Here is a 27,654-nt window from a genome sequence, read left to right as displayed (position 1 = left end):
AATATTACAAATATTACCTCATTTGATCCTTAGAACAACTTTGAGAGGTAGATAGAGGGATCCACTGACATATCAAAAATGAAATTAAAGCTAAGTCAGAATGTGTACTTTCAGAAGAATGCAAGTTCTAAAAGTACAGATTGGTCAAAAGGGGGGTGCAAAGGTAGCCAAGGAAGCAGAAACAAGAAACAAAAAGGAGGTGGGTTTAGTTAGGGGAGAATGGGAGGGAGGAGTGGAGAGGAACAAAGGACCAAGATAGGACTACTGCCTAAATATAAAGGTAGCCATCAAGTCAAATCACTTTAATAAACTCATAAACAACCCTACTTCTACACTCACACAAGACCATAACAAGAGCAATCTAGAGAGGATGTAGAATACGACCCCAGTTAGAGAGATGCCAAGTAACCTAAGGTGACAAGGTGGCTTGTCTGCAAAAGCGGGCACCTGGGGACTGCCCTGCCAGAAGCTGCAGTCTAAGAGATAAAAGAGAAGGGTCAGTGAATGCACTCCCTAGATAGCCCTGCTGCCCTTCCCTAGGAAGGCAAGAAAGGAGAGGTGAAATAGAATTCACTCCTTGACACAGGTGGAGAAAAGCCTGATTCTCCAAAGATGCTTCAGGAGGATCTGAGCAGAACAATTTTTTCCATTACTATAAGTGTGTGTTAAGAAACAAAGATCACCAATACCTAAACAGATTGCATCACCAACTATGTAAGATCAGTTAAGATTGATGTGAGCTGTGATCCCTTTTAAGATTCCTTTCTGATTCCACAAATCCCCATGGCTGAATTCCAATGGGAGATAACAGGCTCTTCCAGCCCCCATAGGATCTGAGCTAACTTGGGCTGTCCCAGCCCCCATTCTAAAGATCTGCTTAGGTTTCCCAATCTCCACCCCAAGCACAAACAGCTTCCTCCTTATCTAAAAACCCACAGAATTCTATTCAGATTCTAGCCCTGGCTGAAGCTCAAGACAGAGGCCAATCTGGGACTCTACCCATGAGCCCCTTCAGATTACCAAAAGCCCCCCTATTATAAAAGGGGCAAAACTGGAGTCCCCTCTTTGCAGAAATCCCAAATATGGCCATTATGCCGGCCATGTCAAGGATTTTTGCCCACCAGTGCCAGCCCTGGCTCTGGTGTCTTTCTACTTTTAACCTTACTTCCAAACCCCACAATAAACCTCTTTTATCAATCTAGGTTTTCAGATCTGTGAATTCCTTTACAGAGGACTCTTGCACTGCTACTAGACCTCATTTAACTCTGCATCCTTGTGCCGAATCCAAAGGGGTTGCAGGGGAGCTCCATTTGACTCCCTGTACCCCGAACCTGTCACTAGATCTCAATTAAGCCTAATTTCATTTAGATACTCCTTATCTAATTCTCATCAAGATTAGGTGATGCAAACCAAGTAATAAGACAATTCCAGTTGACAGCTTCTTGTGTTGGAGTACATTGCATTTACTAATTTTAAATAAATCTTCAAAATATTCCATAGCTTTCTAAATAACCACTGCTTTATACAACAAAAGGAAAAGAAATAAAAAGGGTTTAAAACCATATACTTAAAGAATATTCAATAAAGCAGAATTGTTTATTTTCTGGCAACAGTTAACTGACCATTAAAAAGTAAATTACCAAAAATGCTCTTTTCCCCATCATTTAATATGTGTATTCTTAATTATTATTTATTTTGTGGAATTATATAAACACATATAATACTTAAACATTAATTTTCATTTACCTTGGCCAAGGATTATCATGTCATTCTTAGATCCTTTCAATACCACATGTAATGTTGGGTACTCAATCACCACTTTGTCTTTCAAATTGTCCGTGAGACTTTGACAAGGATCCAGTTCATAATACCTTTAAAAAAATTAAGGTTAGAAAATAAGCATTCAGGAATGAAAAGAAAAACAAAAAATAAATAGCAGCATTCTGGGACCAAGATACATGAAAATGAAAGCCTTTATAAACTTTATGGATTTTAAATTTGATTACTTCTCAGAGAAAACCCAACAAAGATCATATGATGACAAAGAAGTAAATTCAGACTTTTGACTAAAAGCAGGGCTATTTTCATTGATGACCTCTATAGTCTACTCTTCAGATGATCTCCTATTGAAAGATTTTGAACTCAGAAGGCTAACCTTGGTCTCAATTCTGACCACTTGCAAAATGGAGTTAAGCACTTTCCCTCTAAACAGTAGCAAGAAAAGACCTAGCTCTTTGGATGATCATTCTATTATTCAATGAACAAGTATTATTCAGTCATTCAGGCAATGCTATAAGTACAAAGAATGAAATAATCCTTAATCACCAGATTGAAAAATTAACACATATACAAAGGCTGAAGCTAGTTAGAGTAAAGTCTTTTCCCCAAAGTAAAGTGGAGTTGGTCTTATGAAATTTTAATATATTAAAAAATTAGTTAGCATTTTCCAGTTGCTAAATGTTTTTACCTTTGTCTACTGACAATTCATACATTAATGTTGAAGACTGAAGTTATTTTACCATTAAAGTGATTAAATAGAAAAGTATGAAATCTGGTCAACAAAGGAGACATCAAGGATATGCAGAAGCTGCACATAATGGGACTTGAAGAAAACTAAAATGAAACCAATAGCAATTTCTTTTCCCCTTTTTGATGAAAACATCATGAAAATATCTGGTTTCATATTTCTCTAGACCAAAAATAATTATGACCTATTCTAAGAAAAATATTTTAGCAAAAGACAGAATCATACCCCAGTCTCAAGTACCTTCATTACACTTAAGTACCATGTTTTAACTCAGTCATTAAAACACATAGCTGTGAGCTCTATAACCATAGCCGCTTTATAGCAATATCCTACAAATATTAAAAAAAAAGTTATCCATAAAACTAAAAGCAATCCAAATACCATGTCAGATTTCTATTGACTCATGACTTAGATGGGATATTTTATGGTGCCCAGCAAAGAACTAAAGAACTTGTACTTTAGTAATAATTATGTAATAATCACAGGAGATGACCTGAGTCCAGAAATCTGTTAGCTGTTGAGCCTTTCAATTTGAAAGAAAAATCGCTCATTTCAGAATTCAGTTGATGACATAGAGCTCTCTTTGCCTTTCAAAAATCTCTGCTATTTCCTCCTCTTTTTAGTCTAATATATTTTAATTCCTATTAGGTGGCTTGATTAAAGCCCAGCAAATGAAGAAAATTAAAAAAAAAAAAAAAATTAAGTTATATAATCAAATCTCTTCCCTGAAATGAAGTCCTATCAGATCTGGTAAGTAGTGACCTAGTGTTTCTGCTAGAAGATTTTCAGTAACTGGAAACCCACAACCTTTTGAGGCAGTTTTCTACTTTTGTATAACTCTCATTATTAGAATAGAAATACCTTCCTACAGTGGTCTGAAATTTGTCCCTTTGAAGCTTCCTCCTGTTGTTCTCTGGGGCTAACTGGACACAATCCGTTAAAGAGATGACCAGTTTAAATATAAATGAAAGAGGCTTAAGAAGTCCAGGGCCGAATTCCTAGTTTCTTATGGAATCCTGAGCTCCCTTCAAAAATTAGCTCAAATGCCATTTCCTAGAGAAAATTACCCAAATATCTTCATTCAACCCTTACACCTACTGTGTAAATTTCTGAGTTTTGTACATATTTTATATTATTATCATACATGATTCCCCTGTTGATGATTAAGTTTCTTAAAGATAGGAAGTAATCTCACTGTAGTCCTGGCACCTAATACAGCTTCTGACACATAATAAATACTTAATAAATGCATGTTAAATTACATTTGGTCAAGCTATTTAACTGTGTCACTGCTTCTAATTTGCAAAATCAAATTGATTCCTCCTCATATCCAGCACCCATCCAAATTTTTACAATGACTGTAAAAGTTCATGAAATAGTTTACCTTTATCTTCTTCTTGCACTATCCTGAATCTATATGTTATGTACATTTCAGTATGCTGGGCTAAATATAAACATTCTATATTTAAACCCACAAAACAACATAATTCTCTACACTTTAATTTCCTCACCAAAAAATGTAGTGGTCGGACTATATAATTGCTGAAGATGGTTTTCCCTTCCACTAAATTAATTGATGTGAAAAAAAGTAAATAAGCAGAAGATATCCATCTACTAAATACAGCACTTGAAATTTCATTCTGTATAAGCATGTTTCTCAATCTAGAATTCTTGATAAATTTACTAGCATTTAGAAGGGCAAAATTGAGTTTCTAATCTTTTTTTTTTCTATTACCTTTAATGAGATCAATAAAAATCTACCAAAACACCAGAAATTTTTGAAAAATAATGCTTTTGAACACAATTTTTAACACTACTGAACTGAATCAAATGGCTCCTAAATCAAATGCAAAGTGCTTAAAATTCACTAAAATTTTACTGTTCTTCAAAATAAGGTGAACTTGTATCAGGAACTAAGTTATGTAAACAATGAAAAAAGCTGGAAGGAAAATAAGTGGAGTGGAAAAATTTAACTTTAAAGCCAAAATGTTATACAGCAATGAGAAGGCACTTTAAAAATTTAGCTTAAAAGAATAAAGTCTTGTAAGTTTACTATTAGATAATCCAAACAATACAAAACCCAACTAAATGCAGATGAAATAGATCTAATTCATTCCTGGTACTTTAATATTTTTGTCCAAATATTTCTATGTGACAATTTCTGTAACTCACAATGTCCCAGTACTATTAGAAACAGACCTTATCTATGAGTTAACATTCTTTTAACGTATTTCTTATATTCCATTAAATTTAAAAGAATCTGATTCCTATCATTTTTTGCATTTGATTTTTTTTTTTTTTTTAATTCATATAACTACCATTACCCATGCTGGGGAAAAAAAGGGCACACCTACAGCAAAGCTTATCTTCCAAACTTTGTGATGAAACAAGGCTTTCTTTAATGGAAAAAGAGCTTTTCTATTCTAGTAGCCCTTAATATGAAATTTCCAAGTGTGAAGGTGTCTGAACCTTGTTTTTTTGTGATAAGAGTTCAACAGTTTTACAAAAGGTATAAAAAACAATCCTCATTCTGCAATGTGGAAAGGCCATCATAGATACATTATTTATAAAAGAATGTAAGAATGTAATTTGATGAATACTGAAATGCTGAGGCTATTTCACCACAAATTCTTTCAAAAATGTTTACTAGGTATGTAGCATGCTGGTATATTCTGTTTCTCATCTTTACTCATTTCAAGTCTGTTCTTTACTACTACTTATTTAATAATTTGATGTTTGTAATTAAATAAGTGTATACTGTCCCTTTAAGGGTGCAAATTACAACCCAGGAATCACTAAGTGCTCTCGTCCAAGTGCATACATCTACTTACTTGGGACTTTTTTCCAAGATTTAACACTACCCAAATACCAACATGGCACATCAATCGCGTGATCTGACTCATCTACTGAATTTTTCTATTCATAACCCTCTCCCCCACAATTATTTCCTTTATGTTACTGCTTGTGCACAATAATCTTCTTAGGACATATATAAGACTATTTAGGACTATTACACACTTCTCCAATGCCTTTTGGGTGACTCACAAGAACTGTGAATCTTTGGAAGCAAAAGAACTACATGATTTCCAGTCATACAAAATCTTCAGGGGAATAGTGGTATTTGAAAGATGGACCTTTATTTCAGGAAGACGGTAGGGAGATCATTAAAAGCACCTGTCAGCTTCTCATAAGAATCACATGTACCAAGCTTGATTCCTTCCCTTCTCAGAACAGCCCAGTCAACCGGAAACATCATTTGTCATTGATCCATCTGATAGTTCAGCCAAAATCTTTTGAATGATTATAGATCTTATTTAGGAGGCTATGCAATGTTTTAAGGAAGTACAGAACAAATAATACAATGTCAGTTTGCATTGGGGGAACTCCCATCTATAGCAAAGTTGGGTTTTTTAACTTTTTGTGTGTGTGTGCTATAGACCCCATCAGCAGTCTGATGAAACCCATCAACCTTTTCTCAGAATGTTTTTAAATGCATTAAGTAAAATACATAAGATTACAAAATGGAACCAATTATACTGAAGTAGCTATTGAAAAATTTTTTTTAAGTTCAAAGGTAAAGAACTACAAATTCAAAAGGAAATCCCTCTTTTATGTGTAGTGTTTTACTATAAGACAAAACATCTTGTGTAGTGAATGAATACAGACACAATTGAAAAGGTTGTCTCCCTTTTTTATGCTTTACTTGACTTTGTTAGGGCAGCTAGGATAGCACTAGCTATCACTAAGTAGCTAGTGATAGAAATAGCACTAGATTTTTGAATCAGAAAGACTCATTTTTCTGAGTTCAAATCTGACTTCAGACATTAGCTGTGTGATCCTGGACAAGTTATTTAACCGTTTGCCTCAAGTTTCCTCATCTGTCAAACAAACTAGAAGAAATGGCAAACCATTCCAGCAAAATCCAACAAACCCAAATGGGATCATGAAAAATATAATGACTGAAAAACAACTAAACAATGAGTGACTGTAATAACTAGGGGATCTGTTAAGGGACAGCTCAATTCTGAGAGCCTCCACAGCTGTGAATTATAATATCTGAAGGAGTGCAGGGAAGCCTTTGCTGACACACGTGTTGCCAACTGGGAACGAGATATAAACTGGAGGCAGAGGGAAGAGGAGAAAGGTCAAACAACATAACGGCCTCTCAGTCAGAGGTCAGAAAACAGTACCTGCCTCTCAGTCTCCTTGTTATCATCCTCTCACAAGAGGAGATCCATTCTGGGTTGGATCTCCAGCAGTCACTGTCAGGTGGCTCCCATGTATTCCAACAAGGATCAAAGTTCTTTGAAAAATATTTGATAATTTGACAAACTTGTGGAATGCCATGTTGGGAGAAAACTTTTAAGGAAATGGACTATACTGTTTTTGTGTAGTCAACAAACAGTAAATAGTAGGGGTCTTATTTTTTCTAGACCCTTCATCTGACTGCATGACTTACAGAAGAGCATTTCCCAAAAGCATGACTGTAGGCAACATAAAAAGACTCACCCCCTCAATGAGTGCATATATTATTTAGAGAGAGGGACAGAGAAATATAAGTGGGTAGATTACTGGGTATTCTGAGGTCTTTTTAAATAGTAAGTATATCCAACATCTCCATTACCATTGTTTCTTTCAGATATCTGAGAATCAATCCTTTGATATCTCTAATTCATATTAGAGACCTGTGAATACTAATCTATTTCATCTTGTCCCCATTTTCATTATGTCTCTTCTATGTTCTTAGGGTTGGGGAATTGTTGTAAAAACTTTCAAACTCTTTCTGTTTTGGTCTGTTTCTTAGATTTCTTCCAGTTTCATCCTTAATTGTTCTTGGAATGATTAGGATTAACTGAATCTCAACAAGGTTTCTGTACACTTTAATTCCTTTCACAGCTTCTGTTATGTTAAGCAGTACTCAATATACCAACCATACTTCTCTGCAATATTTTTTAGAAGGTTTTCTAATATAAACCGTATTGGCCTTAGCCAAATTTCTTCTCTACTTAGGGTTATTACAGATAAATGAGAATTATGTTCTCTACTCAATTATTAAGTGAATCCTGTTTACTGAGGTACCTAATACACAGATGGAATATTAGTGAAAGCTTTCACCCAGCCTTTTTATTGCTGACATTCTCTTTTCTCAGGTACAATTCTCAGCTCTCTATTATCAGTGCTCCTTAAATAGTAACATAATTCATCAATAGATTTTAGTTTCAAAACTGGTTTCATCCAAATACCTCATTCATGATGTATTCTGATGGAAGTGGATATCTTCAACATAAAGAAGATCCAACTCATTTCCAGTTGATCAATGATGGACAGAAATAACTACACCCAGAGAAGGAACACTGGGAAGTGAATGGAAATTGTTAGCACTACTGTCTATCTACCCAGGTTACTTATACCTTCGGAATCTAATACTTAATGTGCAACAATAAAATGGGATTTACACACATATATTGTATCTAGATTATATTGTAACACATGTAAAATACATGGGATTGCCTGTCATCAAGGGGAGGGAGGGGATAATTTGGAAAAATGAATACAAGGGATAATGTTATAAAAAAAATTACTCATGCATATATAATGTCAAAAAAATTTATAAAAAAAAAAAAGAAAACTGAAAAGAACTTAATAAAAAAATACCTCATTCATAACTGTAAGTACCTTTTTTTTTTTTTTTTTTTTTTTTTTTTAAAGCCTGTGATTTCACCAATAGCTCCTACTAGGAACTTCTAGAAACATAAATCAATATCTTTCCTACTAATTATTTTAGAATTTTTTTAGCATATGTTTCCTATTACTTAAAAAAAATAATAATCTTATAAAGTTTACTCAAAATCACTCAGTAGGATGTGTTAGAGCTGAGACTTGAACTCAGATCTTTTTAATTCTCTACCCACTAAGTTAGGGTATTATACTATTTTGAAAATAAATCCTACAAATCTAAATAGCTAAAATATCAGCCAACAAAGGTTACCTCATGCACAAAATTGACTATGTCTTTCCTGCTTATGTACCTTCAGGGGTTCCCAAAAACATGTAAGATATTAAACTTCTTGGGTTGGAAAAAGCCACCTCAAAGGCTGGCTCTAGGCTTATTACCCATTTATCCTCTGGATATTTTTATGATAATCTAACTGGTCTCCTTACTTTTCCCTAAATAATGCATTTCTGATTCTGCTGTGGCCACGGCTAAATCCCTCAACTCAAGTGTTGGATTCCTGAAATGTCTACTTCTTTCAAAATTTTCCTGATGCTCCTTGTCATCAGTCTTTTCACCTTTAAGATTATCCCATCTATATTTATCTATTCACTGAGCCTGAGTAGAATCATAGCTCCTTAGATAAGGAAGACATGGAGAAAGGGAGGCAGAAAACTGACATATTCATGAAAGTGTATGAAAGAGTAGGATTAGATATTCCCATGCCCAATATTTTGCTATTAAGAAGCAAAATAATAAATTTTATAAGAGGTAATATTAAAAAGTCTATACCTTCATGTGTTATCTTTTCCTATTTTTAATTGCTCTAATTTGTTATTGACTCCAAACTTATTCAGATAAGTTAGTTGATGATATGACTATACATAGCTAGTTTAGAGACAACAAACCTGTAGTTGTCTTCTGTGTGGTAAGTCAATCTTTTTTCTGCACTATTATTTGGTGCTCACCACAACTGACGCCTCTCATCTCTCTTTTTTACCTAGAGGTATTTATCTAATTTTTGATGTCTCAGAAATGCTTTATGTTCATTGTTAATTACAGGGGCAGCTAGGTGGCGAAGTGAATAGAATACCAGCCCTGAAGTCAGGAGGACCCAAGTTCAAATCTGATCTCAGACACGTAACACTTCCTAGCTGTGTGACCCTGGGCAAGTCACTTAACCCCAGCCTAAAAAAAAAAAAAAATTGTTAATTACATCTTAGGCCTTTCTGCACCCATTCCTCCAGGACCTTCACTCACATCAAGGAGAAACAAAAATATTTGATACACTGACTGAATCTCACAATGTGTATACTTATTTCCCACGCTCTCAGCTGTAAAGGAGGCATTTCATTCTTTTTTTCTCCAATTTTTTTTTTTTTTTTAAGGTATCTAAAGTTCAGTATCGTTCAAGGATCTTTTCATTTAAAATGTTGCAAACATTTTATAAATTTTTTTTTTGATTCTGCTTATTTCATTTTGCACTTATCTCAATTTTTCCATTTGTGAACCTTTCATTTCCATTGCTTCTTACTGAACAGTAATATTCTATTACATGCATAGACTATAGTTTTTCATTTATTCCCTTTTTGTTTCTAGTTTTTTGTTATCTTAGAGTATTGTCTGTGGCCTTCTTGGGAGCACAGACCCATTACTGGAATTACTTATTGTAATCCAAATGTTGGATTACAAAATACAATTTACTCATTTTTCTTGCTTGATTCCAAATATCCTGAATGATCAAACCAATCCACAATTCCTCCAACTGTGCATTTATGTGCTTGTCTTTCCAGAGAGCCCACCAACATTGACTACTCTCTTTTGGGGCATTTGCCAGTTTCTAAGATGGAAGATGAATGCTACAAACTGTTTTACTTTGTACTTCTCTTATGATTAACTCTTTGGAACATGATTTCCAGTCATTTACACTACATGATTCTTTTAACCCTTTTCATACAATATCTTTTGGCCTTTGTATACTGATAAATTATTATTGGAGAAAAGTGCTTAGTTCTATATTTGTATTAGCACCGATATATTTCAGAGATGAGTCTTATGCTGACGACTGTTAATATCTTTTCCTATTCATTACCTTTTCATTTTCTGTCTTCAGGGTCATGTAAATCTTTTATGTTTCATATAATCAAAACCACTTTTTATTTAGCTATTTTTTCTATTCTTCGGTTAAGAATCTTTTCCCTGACCAGAGTCAAAGTGCTTTTCTTGTTGTCTTTTAACTTTTTTTTAAATGATCTAACATTATACTCATGTCAATACACATTCAAAAGTTATTCTATTTTCTTAGCAAAAATATTTATGACATAAAATTTCTTTTCTTTCTCAATTCTGATCCATATTTTCTAAACTTTTCTAACATGTTGAATTCTAAATGGCTCTACTGTACTCTTCTATGCTCACCTTTGCTTTAAAATCCTATTAAAGCATATGTTCATTGAAACTGTTGGGTATTACTAAATTCTTTATACAATTTCTCTGTCTCCTTATCCTTGGCAACAGATGTTGGGGCATAAGCTGCAATTAACTTCATGGTGGTCTTTTTGCAAATGCTGAAATATGAGAAGATGAAGTGTCTATGAAATTATGTAAACATAATAGGAGAAATAAAAGGAGAAAAGCAATTTAGCCAATTCCTTTTACTTGTCTTTCTCAGGAGAACCTGTTCCTCCAGGTATTGATTTGTCTTATGCTTTACATAAAATGCAAATATTCAGATTGATGATTAGTTCATCTAGTAGTATGTCAACTGGCAAGCACTAGAGGTCACTGACAAGGATCTTATATCAAAGGTACTGACTAATAAGTTAATATTTATAGATGGTTTAAAAAACTGTCTAATTCCTTAACACTCTCTCCTCTCTTTTTTGCAACTTGATCACTATCACTAAAAAGTTGAAAAAGACTGCTAAGGACATTCTACTTCTCCAAGACTTGGCTCAAATTCAGCTTTGGTAAGAGGTCTTTCCCAGTCCCCCCAATTGTTTGTCCTTCTGTTTCATTATTATCTTTCCAGCTACACTGGTATGCATCTTTAAAGTAATCTTTTATTCCTCTTTCCCACATCCCAATGAAGAACTAAATGGGCTTCATAAGCCTTCTTGGAAGTCTTCAAGTAAGGGCCAGAAGACCACTTTTTGATCATATTTAGATGGCCAATAGTGTCACTATAGACCCCATCATCTCTAATATATTCCTCTCTTTTTCACCCATAGAAACACAAATTTATCCCAAGAAGTGACTTCAGAGGCCTTTTAGCCTAATCCCTTTACTCTGAGGATGAAGACATTGAGTCCATGAGAGTTGAGTGACTTATCCAAAATCATATGGGCCAGGTCAAAGGCAAAAATGTGACTCCATGTCCTCTAACGCCAGACTCAGTGCTCGGCCCACTTGTATCTCTGCCCAAGCTCACAAAGCCTTTCTCAAAAAATGAAACAGGTCATTGACAAGTATCTGTGCTCAGTCTCTTCACTCTCCACAAAACTGGCAAAGTGATCTCCCATGGCCCAGGTCTAGTTTCACCATTCCCACATTCAGGAATCCCATGGCCACCCAGCATTTCCAACCTTTTACAATTTGACTATAACCTATTCTTCTAGATTTATTTCCCCATTATTACTTCCAAATATTCTATAGCACATATGAAATAGGCTACTAAATGTAGATGAACATTTAGGTATGTTCTAATTGCTGCAGAGAAGCATTACTTTTTTACTATGATTTCTAGTATATGCTAAGCTTCTTGAGGGAGTTAGTTTTATGTCCCACATTGTCATCTAGAAGCTAATGTCCAAGAAAAGCCTTTAGATTCACTGCCTTCTAATGGAGTTGAACATGATTATTATTACCGAAGTGTACTTTCTTCTCTGGATTGATTACAGGAAATGTCAGTGGTACTAAAGAAATTCCAAAAGGGAAATTAGGAAAAATAATGTAAATGAGATCTAAAAAGAAGTGGCTTGCCTTTGCTTATTAAAACGTTCCCTCACCACAAAGTTACATTCAAGAAGTTTTCATAGAGGCCAACAGCATACTCTCTCTGTTTATATAAGTAGAAAGCAGCTGAAAGTAGTTAAGAATGTGCTTAGAAATTCTGGAATTCTTTTTAATGTTCTGTGATAGATTTAATATTGCATCACTGTCATTTAAATATTCTTAATTTCCAAAATCTCTAGGTTTCTTTTAAGGGTAAGATGAAGACAAAAAGAAATTCCGAATTAACAAATACAATTCAGTAGCACTAAAAAAAATTTTCATTCTAAGGTGCAAACTGGCAATTCTATTCTTCAAAGTATTATTATTAATCCTTCTTCCCCTAGTTATTAGTCCAATTTAAGAAAATAACAATTTTAATGCATAAACTTTTTAAAATAAAAACAATCTAGATTAATTAATATATTTGGAGAAAAGGTCTATAGGTTTTACCAGTCTACCAAAGGGATCCACAAAAAAGGTCAAGACTTAATCTAGTCATACCTTCTCACAGAAGCTGAAGCTTAGGAAGTTAAATAAAGTGATAAGATGAGGAAGAAGGGTCAATATTCAAAAGCAAGTCTACCTCCAAATCTACCAATCTTTCTACTGTGTTACTTACTACACACAATACTTGAACTAGATCTGCTGTTGTTTAATCAAAATGTTCCAGTCAAAAGCATTTATTTTCTTGTTTCTTTATGTTTGTCCTTATGATCTAATTGTTTATAATGGGCACAAAAAATGAACGAGGGGAAGAGAAAGAAAAAACACAATATTACAAGTGGACATCAGCTTTACACACACTCTTTTGGGATAAATTAACACTTAACTGACTATGATATGTACAAGGCAGCTGGATCAGATGGCTTACATGGAGTAAGGAATTAAGGCATTAGCTAGACAGAAATTTGTTGTCTGAAAGAACTCTCTAGGTCAACAGTATGATACGGCAGGCAGGGGAAGCTAATGTGATTTTAGGATGCATCAAAATTTTAGAGGTACAGATTGCAGGAATGAGATGATAGTCCTATGGTACTGTTTTAAACAAAATATAAAATGTTATATTCATTTCTAAATGCCACATTTTAGGAAGGATATTGATAGTCTGGAGAATTTCCAGAGGAGGGGAACTCAGATTGTGAAAGTACTGAAATCATGCTAAAGAAGAATAGTTTGAAAGATTGTGTGAAGGTTACAGAAGAGAAGCTCAGAGGACATATGATTTATTGATTATTCAAGAGGCTATTATATGTGGGGAAATAATTATCCTTTTCTATCTTAGAAGGCAGAGTTAGGAGCAAGGGATAGAAATTACAGAAGCAAAGTCAGGCTTGATGTAAAGAATAATTTCTTTAAGTCAGAGCTAGTCTGAGCATCTTACTATATGATGATAAATGCTGGATTCGGGGGTTATGAACAGAATCACACAAAATTCCCAAACAGTTTTTGCTTAAGAAGATTACATTCTATCAGCCAAATGAGTTTAAATATATACAAAATAAAACCAAACTCATGAGGGGGAATTATGTACTTTAGTGTCAGCATGAAAGGGCTAATGACATCTGGAGATACTGAATCCTAGAGAGAAGGTGGTGGGGAAGGCGGGAATTCAGACATGGATATTCCAGGTGATGGGATGGAGTCAGGAGATGAAACGTCATGCAATAAGAGACCCCCGAGAGGCCCATTTGGCTGGACCACAAGATGCATGGAGAAGAGTAATAATAAGTCTAAGAGAACAAGTAGTTGAAGGTAACTCTTGAAGCCATGAGACTCTAGAGATGGTGGCACTCTTGGGAAGGAAGCAGATGAGATGGAGAGTCAAAGATAACTTCTGTTTCACATATATGACCATGGAATTAGAACTATAAGGGACCTCAGATGACACTTAAGCCTCATTTGACAAATGAGGAAACTAAATTCTCTGAGGTCAGATGATTTATTGGAGATCACAGAGGGAGCAAGCTGAGTTCCAAGGCTTCTGGCCCCAAATTCAGGCTTTTTCCCATGCTGTTTCCCTATGGAACATCTGGCTCAAAATGCCTGTTAGGGAGTTGGTAATCTGGATTAGAGGCTAAGAACAAAGCTGGTTATATCAATCTGGGACTTATGTGCAGAAAAGATAATAACTACTATGAGAAATGAATTCACTAACAAAGTATAGAAAGAAGAGGGCTCAGGATAAATTCTTTGGGATACATCCAGTTAAATAATTAAAAAAATAGGCATGAAACCAAGAGAGAATCCAAGGAGGAAAAAAATAGTAAATAAAATCAAATTCTATAGAGAGGATGAGAAGATTGAAGTAGGGGAGGGGTAGAGAAGGACATCTGATCTAGCAACGAAGAGATCACGGGTGACTCTATAGGGCAGTTTAGTTTCAGTTGGGTGATCAAGTTGGAGACCAGGATACAAACAGATGAAAAGAGAAAAAGGGGAAGGAGTAGAGAAAACAAGAATGATCGCTTGTGCCTACAGTTGGTCTGGGAAAGAGAGCAGAGATGTGGAAGGATGGAAAGAATTAAATAAGGGGGAAGAACTCTAAGAATCAGGGACAATGTGGGTAATTTAAGTAGAGGGGAGACTAGGCCAGAGAGAAGGTAGGATGAATATTGGGTCAGCCTGCCAAAGAAATCTGAAGGTGAGACCAAAAATGTACAACTAGAGGCTGGAGATGAGACCAAAGGTACAACTAGAGACCTAGTTTTCAACAAGAAGTTCTAATCTCTCTGTATCTCCTCATGAGAGGATGGGATAAAGAGAAAAGGGGAATAATGTGAAGTACAGGGTGGGCTGGAAGGGACCTGAGGTACCTCTCAACTCTGATAGTTTGTGATTCTAATTCTAGCATTCGATAAGTAATTCAAATTCTAGTCAAATTACATAACTCAAAGCCCTTATTTCAGCAAGAAATGAAGTTCCAAAAGGTCAGGGGAACCACTCAAGGTCAGAAACCAACAAATATTGTAATGCCCACAAGCCAAAGGTGGCTTATCTGTTAGCTGCCTGCCAATCCATATTGACTAAGCAGTCAACTATATGTTAGGCCCTGTACTTGGACGCTGAGGCAAAAAACGATCCGTCCTCAAGAAGCCTATAATCAAATGGGAAAAAGCAGGCAAACAAATACATACAGAGGGAAAGCTCTGGAATTACGAGGGGTTGAGGAAAGCTTCCTGTAAAAGATGGAATTCTAGCTTGGACTTGGAGAAAGTCAATACTTAAAGTGGAAGAGGAAAAGCATTCCAGGCCTGGAGAATGGCCAGAGAAAATGCCCTCTCAAATTATGTCAAAAGAAATCTGCATTAATTGATATGATTAGGAAAGTGCCTTCTAAAGGCAAGGGACAAACAACCTATTGGAATGGCAGTTAAAACAACACTATGCAATCCATAACTTCAAAAAAACTACCAGAAATTATTGGATTGAAGGGAACCCTATTCTAATATGCAAGCTAGGGTTCAGTCAATATTCCTTCAATGATCAATTTTATAGAACTTTTATATTTTCTTTTTAATATTTTCTTTTAATGTAAAAATATTCTTCAGGAGAAATTGCTTTTTACTCCTAGTATAGCAAGAAGTTGAAAAAAAATTTTTTCTAGCTTCAACATTATTTATTTGATATGGGCATATTTATGTAGTTTTGACTTTGAAAAAATCAGCCTGTATTAATTTACAAAGTAGGCTTTCTAATCACAGCCTCAAAATTCACACCAGTCCAGCCTCCAATCCAGAATAAGTATCTTCTCTCTAACACTGCCAACTGAACCAAGATCTTTCCAGTTCTACTTTCACCTAACACTTTCATGTAACAGGGAGGTTCCTCCCTATTGAGACAATGCTTTTTGTGTTAAATAACTGTGATTGATGACATTGTTCCAATTAAATTGCTGAATTAATGAATTTTCAACTACCAACCACCTGGATAGCTGTCACTGTTAGAGATCATGTCTTTTTACATAAAGTCTAAAAATGTGCCTTTCTCTAACTTCTCTTTTTTATGGGGGGGAAGGGAAGACAAGGGAATAGGCACTCATTAAGTTGCCTACTGTGTGTTAGGCACTTTGCTAAGAGCTTTAGAAATACTATCTCACATACAATTGGCATCTTAATAATATCCCTAACTCATCACTTACAAATAATTTACAACACTTACAACTTAAAAAGGATCTTTCTAATCCACTTAATAGATGAAGAGACTGAAGCACTCAAAGTTTTATCTGCTCCATTCTTAATGCACAGATAATGGAGCCAAGATTAGAACAGACATCTCCAGATTTTTTTAAGCTGTCTTGCCATCCTGGTTTGCCCTGCTCTCAATTTGACAGAATTTTAGATTCCCTAAAAATCCCACAGAAACGTGTAGTTCTTACTTCCCTCAAATCATAATTCTAAAAATAAAAGGAGAGAAAATATGCCTAGTTCCATACAATTCTTAAAGCTACACAAACAAGCTATTACTTTTGATTATTCAATTTTACATATATCATACAATTACTATAGTTATCACGTACTTATTCAAATAAGAATTGATTCTGGTGGATTCGAATATCTAGAATTTTCAATATTTAATATTTCTCTTACTTAAACAGTATGAAACTTGGAAATGTAAAGATGAGTTAGGGTTTCCTTGGTTGCAACCAAATTCCAATGGTATTTATTATAAGATAAAGAGAATCAATTTTAGAATTAAAATTCTAATGGAAGAAGAATTCTAAGAGTAGTTACCAATAGGAGTGCTACTTTTTTTCCTCCTCGCAAATGTCATTCAAATTTTGAAGTTAAAGGTAATTCCCTGTCTGCCTTTATTCTGGCAAAGAAGCAATTTTATGACATCCAAAAAACAATATTTGAGTTACTTTCTATAACTGAAAGTAGCATTTTTAGGTTTTTAATATGGAACTTTATTTTTGCTTGTTACTTTCTTAGGTCATGTTTGTTTGCTTCAAGTTCATTTAAACATTTGAACTCTTTGTGAAGTTCATGAAATTTAAAAATTTAAAGTCAAATGGCATGACACAAAAATGATTTTTAACAACATCAATTACTTGGATAGATCAATGTTTGGAAGCACATCTGGGAATGAAGAGAATTTTACCTGATTAAGTTATGCTGCATGTTTTCAATCTTCATTAAAATTTGTACACCACTCTCAGAAAACACATAAGCTTTTAACCTGAAATTCAGTTATTCCTTAATTAGTAACATTCTGTAACAACAAAAGAAACAAACTTGATTTCTTATTATCCCTCAAGACAGATACAGCAAAAGATATTTTCCAACCAGTATCTTGATGTAAGAAAAAACAATCCATCCCAACCCTTTTTCCCCCCTCATTATTCCATTAAAGATCTTCATTTGAAAATATTCCTTTTACCCAATTATGCTAATCTGATTGTCATTTTCATTTAGTTTTTAAAAAAATTTCATTTAATATACTAGGTCTAGTTAGTACTTGAAGGTAATTTATCCGAAGTATAACACTTTTTTACAGCCAAGTATTTGGAATCTCTTAATTATTTGATTGTAAAAAGGCACAAATGCCTTTCCAAATATATTGATATTGAGGTTGGCATCCCTCTGGCTCAGCTTTGAGTGAGGAGAAAGATGAATACAAATTGGGAGCATATAAGACACTTCAGTGTATAGTCAGTCTAAACCTATACTTCAAGTTTCCCTGGAGCTACATCATAATGAAGCTGATAAAATAGTAACTGGAGAGTGATTTAGAAACCATTGATGTCCATAATCCAACTTCAGAAAGTTTTGAGATTTTAAAAGCATACCTCTGACGAATTACAGGATCAGATTTTTCAGGATCAATGTAGGTTCTTAAGATTTCATGAAGCTTCTTATCACCAGGCACTCTTTTTACAAAAAAGAAAAGACAAAGGATAACATTTGTGATTCTCTATTGAAGATGTAAAGTTTAAAAACCAATGGAGGGGGCAGCTAGGTGGTGCAGTAGATAGAGCACCAGCCTTGAATTCAGGAGGACTGGAGTTCAAATCTGGTCTCAGACACGTAACACTTCCTAGCTGTGTGACCCTGGGCAAGTCACTTAACCCCAGCCTCAGAAAAAAAAAAAAAAGAAAGAAAAACCAATGGAACCTTTGCATTTTGATTAACTTTTTAAAGAAGTCTGATCATCTTTTGTTTTTTACATCTAAGTAATTTCTGAATTTATATGCTTTCCCTAAACATGCTTTTAAACAAAAATTATTCTATAAAATGCTTATAAGACTTTTTGGTCATACTTATAACCTCATTAAAAATCTTGAGAATTTTACTATAATCAAATTATGAATATTAATATGAACTTGCAAAAATGGAATTAGCCTTATTAAAGAAAAAAAAATGTTTGCTTATGGCTAAAAAGGTAAAAAGTTTCGCCACTCTAACTGTTGAGGACAGATAAAAGAATTTTTACCCACAAAGTAATACTAGTTTTTCAACTTCTTCATATATATCATTTCAAACCACAAAACTGCTCAGCAAGATGTTTGAAATAATATATAAAGGGGGCAGCTAGGTGGTGCAGTGGATAGAGCACCAGCCTTGAATTCAGGAGGACCCTAGTTCAAATCTGATCTCAGACAGTTAACACCTCCTAGCAGTGTGACCCTGGGCAAGTCACTTTACCTCAGCCTCAAAAAAAAAAAATAAATAAATAAAAATAAAAAAAATTAATTTTATATATATGTATTTCTTATTCATTCAGTTGCATACAATTGTATGCATACTCAGGAGAAAAAAAAAAAAAGGACTTTCCTTATTTTTGATATAAGATTAGCCTTAGAGAAAAGCTCAAAGAACTTCATGGAAGTCCAAATTGACAATCTGAAGTGAACAACAACCATGAATGTGATAACAATGCATATTATGCGAACTTTCCTCAAAGCAACCTAAAGGAATAAATCTAAGTTCTACTTTTTGCAAGGAGAACACAATCACCTTTAAGTGTCAAAAATATAAAAAAGATAAGGCTGGCATTATGTGAGTGTATGCATGAATGTATGTGTTTGTAACATACTTGTATATATAAATGCCTCTACCTTATCATTTATTGGCAGTCTATTTAAACATAGGCACTTGGAAATAAATGAAAGTAGTATTCTGCAATTATTTATTAACTTTTATAATGAAATAGTTTATTTCTAAGTCTAAAATTCTGTTATACCCTTACTTGTATTATCTTCACATAGAACTTTTACTATTAACTGATAACTCTAAACATTTTTTTTAGAGATCTCAAATTCCTCAGGTATAAGATGTAGTAGGGCCAAACTATCTTTCCTTTATGATACAATCTTTTCTGTCAGCTTTAAAATTCCATTCTTCAGGATCTAAGAAATCCTTTGATATTCATTCTACTAAATGAGGTTTCTGTCTACTGAAATGATTTCTTTATACAGGCACAAGTAAATCATACCCTTTCTCCACATATTCAGCATGACTCTGAGGAAACAGGAGTTTCAGATGCCAATAGAAACGCTGCTCTCTAAAATGTAATAAAATAATAGCAATTATTACACAGATAAATTAATGTTAAATTAAGTTACAAAAATAATTTCTTTGAACTAATGATCAAAATGATTATCTTTTAAAAGTAATATTCTTGAAATTCAATGCTTTTTCCACAAAGAAATATTTTGCTTTTTTAGAGAATTTTAAGTTCCACTCTTGACAATTCTGGTGCATACTTTTTACAAGGAAAAATAATGGTGATAGTTCAAGTTTGTGTAATGCTTTAAGGTATTAAAAACACTCTGAGAATAATCCAAGAGGGATAGGGCTTAGCACACAGCCAGTCTCCCCTGACCCACTGCCCCCTCCAAAGCCCAAAGAGAAGCCAAAAGGCTAAAAACCATCCAAGAAAATTAAAGTCCAACCAAAGTTTTCAAAATGAGTAAGGTACCTATTCCAACTAAAAAATACTCCAGGGCAAGTAAATCAGCTAAAAATGATTTAAAAAAAAAAAAAAAAAAAAAAAGGAAAAAAAAATCACCAGACAAATACTCAAATAGATTAAAAAATACATTCAAAGGGATTAGGCAAGAATTGGTGACTGGATAAAGAGCAAGAGACCAAATACAAGAGATGAGGAGAGCAGAAAATCAGGTTAACATCTAAAAGAATAAATAAAAGTCAAACAAGTACAGCAGAGAGGCAATACAAAGATCGGTTTCTATTTCCTAGGGCCGAGGATAGAAACAGTTTGTTAAAGTAATTTGCCCAAGATCATCCAGCAAGCACCAACAGCCAGGATTAAAGATAGGTCTATGTAAATGGCATACCATTGGAAATGTTGGAAGACATGGGTGCAGATCGTACAGTCATTAAAGGTGCCTATTGTCCCAGTCATTGGCCAAAACTTATATGTCTAGCATAGGAGGATCAATATCAGCTGAAGTTAGTGCTGTCCCTCTGAGATGGATATTTGAAGGTGAAACAGTTTTTACTCCTTTTGTAGTTGAAAAAATCCCTATCAATTTGTGGGGAAGAGAGATTTTACAACAGGATTACAAATGAGTACTTCAGCTTTTTAGGCAGGCTGCTGTTGAAGACCTGCCTGCACTCTCACCTGTTCCCATTCAATGGAAAACTGATACACCTATGTGGGCCTTAGTGAGTGATAATAAGATTCAGGCATTATTAGATATAGTACAGGAGCAACTTGACCAAAGACACTTACAACCTCCTCTAAGTCCTTGGAATTCCCTTGTATTTGTTGTAAAAAAGAAATCTGGAAAATGGAGGATATGTTGACTGATTTAAGAAAGATAAATGAACAGATGGAAACTATGGGAACTCTTCATCCTGGAATGGCCTCTTTTGAATTACAGACATTAAGGGTTGTTTTTATTCTATTCCTCTAGATAAGGAGGATATGAAAAGATCTGCCTTTTCAGTGTCCAGCATTAATTTAGCTGAGCCTTACAAAAGATATGGACAGTTTTGCCACAGGGAATGAAAAATAGCCCTACTATGTGTCAAATGTATGTGGCTGCTGCTCTTACTTCAGTAAGAAAAATATTTCCAAAAGTTATGTTGTTACATTACATGGATGATATATTGGGATGTGCACCTGAGGAGCAAATGTTAGAAGCAAAAGACCATGGAAACACTTAAGGAACTACAAATTGCATATAGCTCCAGAAAAAATTCAAAGACATGCTCCTTTTCAATATTTAGGATATGAAATATACCCTAAGGTGCCTTACACTACAAAAACTTTCTTTAAGAACAGAGAAACTGAACACCTTAAATGACTTTCAAAAACTGATAGGAGATATCCAATGGATGCGTCCAGTGTTTGGCTTAACTATCTATCAATTACAATCATTATATGACACTTTAAGAGGAGACACTGCTTTAAACTCACCATGTCAACTTATAAAAGAAGCTCAAGAAGGCTTTGAGAGAAGTCAGACTGGTAGACTGCTAGAAGAGACTGGGTCAGACTATGACAGACACAGACTGAGTAAAAGACAATAAAGACTTTGGACTCTATTCTTATCCATTCTTTTGGTATCTATCCTGCTGAGACCAAGGCCCTTCCATAAGACCTCCAGAAAGCTAGCACAAACATTACAGGTTAACTCCAAGCCAAGTAATTTTTCCAAAGCGCTTTGTACCTGCTCACAAATATACCTACATGTACAAAATGATGACTATACACATATAATGAAAATAAAAAATAATTTCAGACTGAAATTCATTTATTATCTTTAACTATCTATAACTTGCATTCTAATGTATGGAAAAAGGACACCTGAGGCAGGCCACGATGCATGGAAGTAGCATAGTCTATTAAAAGGTACTTATTGCTCCCTTGGAGGAGTGAGTGCCAGATTAGCATGGCAGAAGATAGTAATGGAGAAGACCATCAAGCAGAAATCATAACAATCTGTCAGAATTTGACAATTCCCTTTGTTCTGTGATGAAATGCTAAAGACTATGATGTCAATTTCTAGAAATGAGTTATTTTAAAAGTTGGATGCACTTGAACAAGTCAAGTAGGATTTAATTTCTGTTTATACACTGAATTCAATGCTTTGTGTTTCCTTGGCCATTCAAGAAGTTAATTTCAAGGAACATATAGTAAAGAAGGAAATAAGATCTAATAAGAATATATATGCACAAAGAAATTACAGGCAAGAAAACGGCTGCCAAAATAAATAAAGAAGCTGCTTTAAGATCTGTAAGAAATGCTCTCTGGGAAGTGAAAACAGAAAAAGAACCAAAGTTTTCAAATAAAGGAAAAATTTTTTAAAAAAATGAATTTTTGGTTCTGTTTGGTGAATATTTTACTTTGGTGAATACTTAAGTATTTATTTATTTAAGTATTTAAGTATTTATTTAAGTATTCCATGTTAACTTTTGGCACCATCCTTTCAAAATTAGGTAAAAAATGGAATAAGACTGTATTGAATTTCAATTGCAAAAACTAAGGTTTAAATCTATGTAAAATATGGCACAAGGTGCTTTCTCCTAATATTTTAATGTTTTTCTAATTCTCAAAGATTTGAAATTTCATATCAATATTTTGCTAAGTATAACCAATGAATTATTACATTTCAGTTGCATTTGTTGTAAAAAAAAAAAAATACAAAAAAGCCCCCAAACTAGCTATTATTAGTGTTCTTATAAGTTATAAGAATTCTGCAAATGAAAATTATCAGGGTTAATAATGCAACTGTTTTTGGCATATTGTGTTTAAAAAAAGGATAAAATGACTAAATATTTCTTTATAGTATAATTATTATGGTTATGCCTTTTTATTTCTAGAAATCATTGATCATTTAAAAATAATTGAAATATGATAATTAAACTTAAAGGGTCATATATAATTTACAACTAACTACTTGTCTACAATGTCCATTTAAAAATAAATGGAAATGTGATTTAAATAAAGAGTTGAGATTTCATCCTGAAGCCTAGATTTTGCATAAAGAATCACAAATTCTTTGAGTAAAGAATCACAAATTCTGGGAAAGAATCCCAGATGTCATCTCCTTTCAACACTCCCATTTTACCAGCAAAGAAGCTGCAATCCAGATATGACTTGTTCTAAAAATTAGGGTTATCTTTGTTTTAATGACTTTTCAATAAGTTTTTTCAGATAATTCATTTAAGATAGTCATCCTGTTCAAATGAATTGTATTGCAGAGGTTCCTATGAATAGTTGGCCATATTTATTTGCTCTTGATTCAAAATACTTAAAAGACAGTTCTCCTATTTCACTCTCACAGACTTGCGTACTCTCTCTCTCTGTTTTGCCTATTTCTCCAGTTAGGTTTTATCAGATTACATTATGGTTAATAGTTGCAAAAATGTCTCTTGTCAGGCAGAATCCAAACAAAGAGATTATAGAATCCCTGTAATTTGCCTCATTTTGGTGGAATAGTTTTCAGTGATAATTCTGTATTGAACTTTTCAATATTTCATAAACTTTAAGACCACAAACTTTGACTATACATTTCCAATTAAAGCAAATGGAAAAAAAACAAACATACCATAATATACCAATAACATACCAAGAAGAGTAAAATACTTCAATTTTAGAGAAAAAAAGATGTATCTTTGAATGAATTTCATAATTTATAGAAACAGATATAGAAATGATTCAAAATGTAAAGGATTCTGCATCCAGAGAGAGAGCTATGGAGAGTGAATGAGGTGAAGGATACTATTTTCACCTTTTTTGTTTGTTTGTTTTTTCCCTTTTGTTCTCATTTTTCTTTCACAACATGACTGATATGGAAATATGTTTAAAAATGACTGTACAGATTGCTATCTTAGGGGTAGTCCAGGTATTTCTACCAAAAACAGAAAGACCAATACATATTTGCTTTACCTTCATCCTACAAAAAGTTAAAGTGATAAAAGGAAAGGTCTACTCCGAGCCTAATTCTTTCACAACACAGAGGGCTTGGCTTATGAAAAGGAAATTGTAGTAACAAAAAAGAAATAGTTTCCTTAATTTTTGCTTTTTTTACATTCAAGTTGTAGAGCTATAAGATAGTAATGTAAGAAAAATTTGGGACTAGTAGAATGTCTGGACAAAGGAACAGTAGTGAGGAGTTAGTATCTGGTTGGAAGGAGCTTTAGATGAGGTGCTTGAGGATACATCCTTGGTCTTGTGCCAGTTAACATGAGATCAAAGATTCAGAGCTAGAGCAGATTTTAAAGTTTTCTTCCCTTCTTTTTAGAGTGTTAGCATAAGAGTGTAAGTGACCTATCCAATGTTATAAATGTAGTTCTAACTCCAATTCTAGTGATTTTCCCACTGCTTTCATCTTTTTTTTTATCAATGGTGAAGAAAGGCATAAAGGTATGCTTACAAACTAGACAGATGACACAAAGCTGGGAGGAGAGTTAATATTCTGTGACCAGCAAGTTTGTCTGAAAAGTTATGGAGAGTTTAGTGGACTGCAAATTTGGTGAATCTACAATGTGAAGTGGCAGCTAAAGTAAGTAATTCAACTTTAGGCCAAATTGTAAAGCACAATTGTCTAAGACTGGGATAGTGACAGTTCTGTCTTCTGCTCTGGCTACATTACAAACGGAACACCATGCTCAGCTCTGGCAGACCAGTTTATGAAGGAAAACTGAGAAGCTAAAGAAGATCCAGGTGAGCAAGCAGATGACCATGCTGTGAAGTAAGGTTGCAGGCTGTAAGGACACTTAGCTTGGAGAACAGAAGCCTAAGGGAACATAATAGTTTTTTTCAATTATCTGAAGAGGAAGGCTCAGAATTCATCTACTTAGTTCGAAAGGGCAGAATTCAGAATCACATTGGGTTGGTGCTAACAAAATCTTTTATCAGAGCTGTTCCAAATCAGAATGAGAAGGATGACCAAATTGTGTAAAGGAGATTGATCCTTTTTCAGATGTAGGCTGGAGTAGATGGTTTCTGAGGTCCCTGACAACCTTGAAATTTTACAATTGCCAGATTTAGGAACTTCTGAGAGCCCAATTTGCTACTATGAATGATAATATTACCTATTGCAAGAACCAAGAGAATGTCCTTTTAGTTTTCGAATATTATATTGTGACAAAAGACAACGAATTGATGTTTTAGGATGATTAAGTTGATGAAATATCCAGTTGAATCCAGCTGGCTGCAGTTATACTTTGGAGGCATGTGAACATGCATTCAGTAGCAAAACAGTAGACAACAAATTGGTTGCTAAGTAAAATTAACTCTTTGAAGTATTGTCACTTTACTCTTGAGCTGAAAATTCTATTTGCTGGAATCAATTGTAATTATTTCATTACAAACCCAACTTTTAGCTCCATTTACCATTTTATATATGTATAAATAAAGTCCATAAAAAGAATTTCAGTTTCAATTCCAACTCTGATATGTACTGTGGGACCCTGGGAAACTAACAACCTCTCCAGGTACAAGTTTTCTCATCTTCCATGAGGTGGGTGAATCAAATGTTCATAAAACTCCATACAGCCCTAAATCTTGGTCCTATTAATAACTGCCACTGGATGGGAAAAAGGGGTGCTTGACCCACATAGTCAAAGCTATCCACCTGGCTAGAAATGGATCATTTTAACTGCATGTTGTATTTCTTTAATTATGGTTACTAAGATTTGAAATATATTTCACCCAATATAACAAAGAACAAATGTTTCAGTACTTCTCTAACTTCAAATGAGACATTACTTTCTGCTGCAAAAATCTTCAAATGCCAAATTCAACAGCTACTGGTTTTAAACAAATAAAATTTTTCCAGGAGGCATTTAGCAATATTCATCATTGTGAAAGACACAGCAGAAGTAGTAACATTAAATGACTCAAAGAACCAGAATGTTTGATACTAGACAGTAATGCTAATCTGAGAGGGATAAAGTCTATTTTCTTCATATGAATCCAGAATATATTCCCTGATCACTCTGCTTCTACACTAATTCAGAGCAAAGAAAATGTTCTACCTGTCATCTTTGGAATTTTAAGACATACTCAGTCATTGCTTAGATAATTTCAAGAACCACTCACCCAAAGTTCTCAACATTTAATAGATCCCCCAAATACCTTCAAAGAAAGTACTTAACATTCCAGATACAAAGGTGGGGGAATTCTTAGGAATTATCATAGTATTTACTTTGGTTAACTATAGTTAAGGTTATAATATAGGAATCCATTTGAATCTTATTTCTACTTTTCTATGCAATTACGATATTCATGAGCTCAAAGCTTTGTTCCTTGATCTCAGTTCTAAACTGAAATATTAGGAAATGTTTAAGAAAAACATTCAACTATTAACTTTTTGTTACAGATGTTTATAATTCCATAATTTTTCATGGAAATTTTATGGAAATTTTTTTTAAACCTTGTCTGGCCAGAGGCTAACACAAAAATGGAAGAACTATATTTATAGTTTTCCTACTCTCCACTCTTCACAGTGATAGCATTTACAGTATGACTTTGAAAAAGGCAGAATATCTGATCTTTCTTGAAAAATCAATCAATTAAGTAGTATTTATTAAACACTTCTTATATGCTAGGCACGGGGGAGACAAGTACAAAAAATGAAACAATCCATATCTATCTAATGCTTATATTCTAATGAAGGAAATAATAAGTGTATAAATATATGCAAGATAAGTAAAAAGTTATAAATACAATACACACGCACTTTAGTTAAATACAACATACATTTACTAGTCAAATAAGAGGGATTTTGAAAAGGAGGCCACAAGCTATTAGGGGGACCAGGAAAGACTTCCTGAAGAAGATGGTGTTCAAGCTATATCTTATTAAGCAGAGATAAGCAGTGTGGTACAGGCATGTTGGACAATAAGTACAAAAGAATGGTCATGCAAAATAGGGGAGGGAGAATGATGTTCAGAGTCTGGAAGGGGAAGCTCAATAGGTTTTACATTTTATCCTTGAAGCTGCAAGAAGTCACTGGAGTTGACTGAGGACATCATGCAGTCAGGAGTGATATTAAGGAACATGATTGCAGCAATATATAGGATGAGCTATTGGGAAAAAGACTTGAAGCAAGAGGGGTCCATTAGGACACTGCTACATAGTCTAGTCAAGAAGTGAGGAAGACGGGAACTAGGGTGATGGCTATTTGAGTGTCCAAAGGGGTAGGGAGAAACAAGATTTGGCCACTGATATGAGATGAAGGAAAGTAAAGATCCAATATAATAATAACAAGATTATACATTTGGAAGCCTGGGAATATAACTGAATTGTGCCCTGAGTTAATTTTAGCAATGAAAATACCAGTGGTGATAACCTCCCACATTATTTCTATACTCTAGTCAATATACAGCCATATCCACAAAATTAGATACTAAAAAGTCCTGTAATTTCTAACACTGAGTAACAGCAACATATCTAAAAGCTGTTAAAAGAATAGACCAAAAAACTGAGAAAGGTAAAACCT

General features: G+C 34.2%; 1 protein-coding gene across 2 annotated transcripts in view; it reads right to left on the bottom strand.

Annotated features, from left to right (window-relative positions):
- The window catches only part of ZNHIT6 (zinc finger HIT-type containing 6), a 57,257-nt gene that overhangs the window by 6,012 nt on the left and 23,591 nt on the right, over positions 1 to 27,654 (bottom strand). For both annotated transcript variants that reach the window (XM_074266342.1, XM_074266344.1), the window contains 4 exons: positions 19,668 to 19,736; positions 18,022 to 18,102; positions 17,334 to 17,411; positions 1,747 to 1,871 (listed from right to left, as the gene is read on the bottom strand). In XM_074266342.1, the coding sequence (XP_074122443.1) occupies positions 1,747 to 1,871; positions 17,334 to 17,411; positions 18,022 to 18,102; positions 19,668 to 19,736 (353 nt within the window). The remainder of the gene's footprint in view (positions 1 to 1,746; positions 1,872 to 17,333; positions 17,412 to 18,021; positions 18,103 to 19,667; positions 19,737 to 27,654) is intronic.

This window comes from Sminthopsis crassicaudata, chromosome 4 (genome assembly GCF_048593235.1).
Source record: "Sminthopsis crassicaudata isolate SCR6 chromosome 4, ASM4859323v1, whole genome shotgun sequence".
NCBI lineage: Eukaryota > Metazoa > Chordata > Mammalia > Dasyuromorphia > Dasyuridae > Sminthopsis > Sminthopsis crassicaudata.
The sequence above is the reverse complement of the archived record's forward strand: the minus strand, read 5'-3'. Positions and strand labels throughout refer to the sequence as shown.